A 5,447-nucleotide genomic window follows, 5' to 3' on the forward strand; every position below is an offset into this window, starting at 1 on the left:
TACAGTGCACAGAGTAAAATTGTACATCGGTGCAAAATAAAAGCAAGCGGACTGATTAATGTCTATATTCTGGTTATCTACAAGACAACACGAGAACACAGTACAAATCACAGGATTAAGACAGTTTCCTCACCTTCTGTGACTCTATATTATTACCATATTTTCCGGACCATAAGGCGCACCTAAAAATTCCAAATTGGCCAGAACTTTGTAAGTGCACCTTATAACCTGGTGCGCCTTATATACCCCAGAATACAGTGGATACGCTTGGTGATGCATACAGTATTAATATTCACTTCTTTAAGTGTGCGTCAAAAACAAAAAAACAGAAAGGCTTTCAACAAAATAATATAAAAACTCTTTTACATATACATACCTAATAAAAAAGAAAAAAAAAGTGTTTATTACCCACCAGTGCAAGAAGTAGAGAGACTGTTTAACTTATCAGAATGCACTAGGCAAATAAGTGTTTCTAGCACTGTAAAAAAGTATGATAATTAGTTAAGCTCTAGTCTAATGCCTTTTCCAATGTCGTCTTTAACAATGGTGGTCTATTGGCAAAGTGTCTGTATCCTTACCGCCACGAGCTGGGTTCGACTCCCGTTGTCTTGTAATTTTAATCAGCGATTATTCATTGAACTATAATATACCGAGTGTAAAGAGACCACCGCTTTTACTGTACTCTCAACGTATGCGCCTTATACCCCGTTGCGTTTCATGTTAGAAAAATATATGACATAAGACTTTTTGGGTGTGGGTGCACCCTATCATCCGGTGAGCCTAATTGTGCAGAAAATACAGTACATTTTTAGTAGTTTTTTTTAACATCCCAAGGACAATCATTTCTTCGTGCAGAAAGTATTTCATGACACAGTGTAAATGAAACCTTAAAAACAGACAGAAACATTATGTGATTCCATGGCAGAAGAGATCTTCCATTAGAGATTAATGTGTGAGGTGTGTTTCCTTTTCTTCCCAGTGTCATATGTAGGTACTAACAGCAGATGGCTGAAAGGGGTAAAATGAATAAAGGTCTTTGAACCAACAAAAGGTTTTATAGTGTTATAAAGTCATTCACTTTAAAGTAGCTCTTTTTAGATGCCTTTTATCTTTGCATGTGTTTCTCTCTTGACCCCAGCCAGTGACCGTGTCCTGCATCAACATGGCCCAGGTCTAAAAATTATTGGTGGAATGGAATTACACCTTGGTCCTCTACTCACATGGCTCGATTGTCTTGGCATTGCAATAGACAGATTTATTGGATACCTGAGAGAGCATTCTCCCGTTCCCCCTGCACTCTCAGCAACCTGCTTAGAGTCAAGCCTGCATTATAGATGAGCTTTTGGCAGGTGCTACACTCTCACAGCACTCGAGTTACCCTCCGGGAGATAAATGTGCACAGATACACTACATGCATTTGCGTAAACATCTAAAAAAACATCTCTGCGGATCAGTAAATAAGTGGTTTCAGTTTCACCATCTACCAGGATTGTTTATAAGAGTTGGCTCACTTTTCAAGACGAACTGCCAAATAAAAACTTGACTGACTTTAACCAGTAACTGTATTTTATTAGCTTTGCTTGGTGATTACTTCTGAAATATGTGAATACGGGATCACGTTGACATTTTATATGTGATTACAACACTCTACATCAACCTTTGTTTTCTTGTGTCAAGTTTCATGATATGCCAGCTAAAAATAGGTTCAAAGTTGGCTGTTACCTAAATTTTAATGTGATATGGATTAAGATGAGGGGTTAATGAAAAAAATAAATGTTTTCCTACTAATAATATTAAGCAAACAAATGGTTACACATCACTGTTAATTTATCATTGTTTAATAATAAATTAATGTCAATTTACATAAAGCAGTTTTCATAAAGAATTATTTTTAAAGATGTTTAAGCAGTTTCATAAATATGAATAATTATAAGCATAGTTGAAGTTTTTTAATTGCACACTCATAATTGGGAACAGTAGGGGTTGTAAAAAATGGACTATTCGTTTAAATTCCAATTTTCTGTGTTGTGATCTCCAAACTCTATCTGTTAAGTAAAGCAATGTTGTGTTCGCTCTTTGACCTTTGTGTAACACATGCAGGTAGAGATTTATGCATTTCTTACTAAGGGGCCAGTCGCACAGCCGTTTGCGGCTGAATCACGGCTAAAATTTTGCGTTGTTTTTTTTGCCCGTGGTTGCCCGGGATGGAAAATGCGCAAAATCGGCCAACCCGCTGTTCATCGGTGGTATGCCCGCAAAACAGACGCCGGCAAATGTTCCGCTTCCTCATCGCGTCATTTCTGCGTCATTTTCTCGTGTGGACCACGGGTATAACAGCTCCCGAGCCGGTGTTGTGCCCAAATCAGACTCCTACGCAACACCCACACCGCCCCACCCCCTCGCGTGACTTTTTCATCCACGTTAACAAACGCATTTTGTAGAATACGATCGCACTTTATTGTTTAAATAAACGCGTTATATAAACTAGGATCTCCCAATTGTTATAATTAGCTCGCTTTATAGTTTTAATAAGCGTTTTATATAGAATACGATCGCTTTCGTTGAAAGAGCAGCAGAATGCGCGTTCGCGCGAGGGGGGGAGGATTTTACCGTACGATTACGTTCACAACAAAAATAAAGACGGAATGGTTTAAATTGTATTACATTTCCAACAAATGCAAGACGAAGTGGTTTTGGTTATATATTCGCCATTACATTCCCTAAAAGTGAGATAAATCGGGGTTAAAGTGGTTGTAGTAGCGAGGGGATGCAAGTCTCGGCACTGGGCTGTAGATATCATAACCGCACAAGACACAGTCCCGTGAAGATCAAGATTTCAAGCTATGGCATCATTTTTATTTTATTATCTTGACAAGAAATGTCAAGATATAAAAATGGATTGAGACGAGGTCACTGCGCTGACCGGGGGGGGGGGGGGGGGGGGGGTTGTGGTTTAAGGGTTATTGGTCTACCTTCTTTATTCATTATCCATTATCGATCAGTTCATAATACGCTTCAAAGCTTAAAAGCCGGGACTCTTACTCTCAGCCAAAAGGCCAAGCTAAGGTCCTAGCATTAAAGCCTTGCTGCAATCATTGCGAATGCACCGAAAGATTTATTCGAAATGAAGAGAAACTACGCTGACGGGGATCCATGTTCACCCCCTTGACGTCACGAGCACAACTGACGTGTGCTCGGCATTCGCGCTGTTTATACGCGGAGAAAGGCGTTTGACCGTCACACGCGTAACACGCTAATTTCACGTAATAACACCGCGATACAGGCGCAGAACATGCTATTACCATGCTCCACCCACGATTACCCGCTGAAATTTCCCGTCCTACCCATGTGTAAGCACGCCGCGGCCAGAGCACGTCGTTCCGCGTCATTTCTGCGTCATTACCTCGTGTTGACCACGTGTGCGGCACGCGGTTTAACACGTGCTCAAACTTTTGAGCAGCTGAAAAGTTTTGAACGCGGCCAACCACGTGAACATTTCCGACCGCGAGTAAAGCACTGCTCTATCTCGTGTATATGGCGGTCTCAAAACGTCCAACAGCGCCCAACGGCATCTGCTTCACGGCCAGAAATTTCTGGCCGTTGTTCAGCCTCAATACGATCGTTAATGGCTGTGTACCCGCGCTCTGAAGAATTGAGCAGCGCAAAACCCTTTCTCGCTGCCACCCGCGCGCAAATTTCCGACCTCGTGTTAAGCACCGCTGTATCTCGTCTTAAAGGCGAACTCAATGCGTCTAATAGCGTCCGCCTCAAAGGCAGAAATTTCTGGCCGTGATGCAGCCGCAAATGTCTGTGTGACCGGCCCCTAAGGATGATTGTCTGCATTGAAGCGAGCAGGTTGGGTGCTATGGCTAACAATCTGTGGTTTTGCCTGCTCAGACGTTGGATGGTGCATGCCAGATGTTTGGCTCTGAGCTTCTCTAATACAAAGTAACATTTTTAATCCTCACCGCTCCGTTGACAGCATTGCAAAGCCCCGACTGTTTATATTTGCCATCAATAGTCTCTCTGATAGAATTTTTCCCAGAAATGAAGCTATTTGTATCCAGTGCAATGTATTCATCTTCTTCTCACTGGTTTAGAGCCTCCTGGGTGTTTTTTGTAATTTGATCACTTCCGGCATGAGATGGTTGCACTCTACAGTTAAGAATTAGTGATTAATGTAAGCTCATCCCATACCAGATCTATGAGAGGATTTGTCTTTGCGGAAGTAGTGAGAGCTCAGTGCAATGAATCTTGTTTTAGTGTTTTTGAAGCTGAAAAATTAGCTTCATCAATTAACATGTGTTTGCATGTTCTTGTATTTTTCAGATGATTCAAATGCTGACAAGCTAATGTGTTAGGACAGCCTCCTCACTAGGTGTACATAGCCCATATTCATGCATGATATCATGGGAAGTTCCCCAGAGGTGCTCTCATGGACTTCCTGTCCCAGCATGCTGGTAGGCAAGCTGAAGGAAGAACTCAAACTCACTGTGGCTGGGGACTCCATGAAGAAATCAAATGCACCAAACCCTCAAACGCACCCTCCTCCAGCCCCTCACCTGATAATACCCCCTCAGATAATCACAGACCTGCCCCCTCCCACGCATCTACCAGTGCCCCCGCAGCCTTTGCATCCACCTAACCACGATGAGGAAACGGCACTTGGAGGGTTGAGCCCAGGAAACATTGCCTTGAGTGTCGATTCTATGCGGAGTGAAGGTGGCCACTTTGAAAATAGTGTCCTCCAACTGCAGGAACAAGACCACGAGGAACCTGTCACCCCGGTTTCATGTGAGCATGGAGGCTGCGGTAGCGTAATGGATGAGCATATGGGGGATGGGGACTGCCATACTGGGGAGGATAGACAAGGTCACCGGCAAAACCCTGACGATATCAAGCTACACTTTCACAGAGGGGGGCCTGGGTCGGGTGGCTTCTTTGAGGGTCTCTTTGGCTGTCTCCGACCAGTCTGGAACATTATAGGGAAGACATACTCCACAGAATACAAGCTACAACAACAAGGTGAGTAGATGGCTGATCTACATGAAAATATGGTGTTTGTCAGTTTAAATTGAGGTCAGTGATAAGGTAGACTCATCAAGCTGCAGGGTGTGAGAGCGGTCAGACAGAATTTTCTGATTTGTGTTCCAAACTATCTTAGAATTTTAACTCCCCTCATATTTTGGTCAGGAGCAGGGCCCAATACAATTGTCATGAATGTTTACATATTTTACAATGTTGTAGCTCTTTTTCCCCCTGGAGTGTCATTAGCTAGTGATGGTTCTTCATCATTTGGTGACAGACTTAAAAACTAAGTACTGCTGCTGCGGTCTATAGTTTCAACCCGTCAAAATGACGCACAGCCTCAAAATGGTCCCATCTACTCTTAAAAAAAAAAATCAGTCAATGATGGAAAACTGTTGGTTAATGTAACCTCTGGAGAG

The 5,447-nt window shown here is 42.6% G+C and overlaps 1 protein-coding gene across 1 annotated transcript in view; it reads left to right on the top strand.

Annotated features, from left to right (window-relative positions):
• map3k13 (mitogen-activated protein kinase kinase kinase 13) overlaps positions 1-5,447 on the top strand; it is a 39,885-nt gene that overhangs the window by 15,324 nt on the left and 19,114 nt on the right. Inside the window, 1 exon segment of the mRNA XM_088353339.1 lies at positions 4,330-5,025. Coding sequence (XP_088209465.1) covers positions 4,398-5,025 — 628 coding nt within the window. The 5' untranslated portion in view covers positions 4,330-4,397.

This window comes from Urocampus carinirostris, chromosome 14 (genome assembly GCF_059441175.1).
Source record: "Urocampus carinirostris isolate Australia breed hairy pipefish chromosome 14, RoL_Ucar_1.0, whole genome shotgun sequence".
Taxonomy (NCBI): domain Eukaryota; kingdom Metazoa; phylum Chordata; class Actinopteri; order Syngnathiformes; family Syngnathidae; genus Urocampus; species Urocampus carinirostris.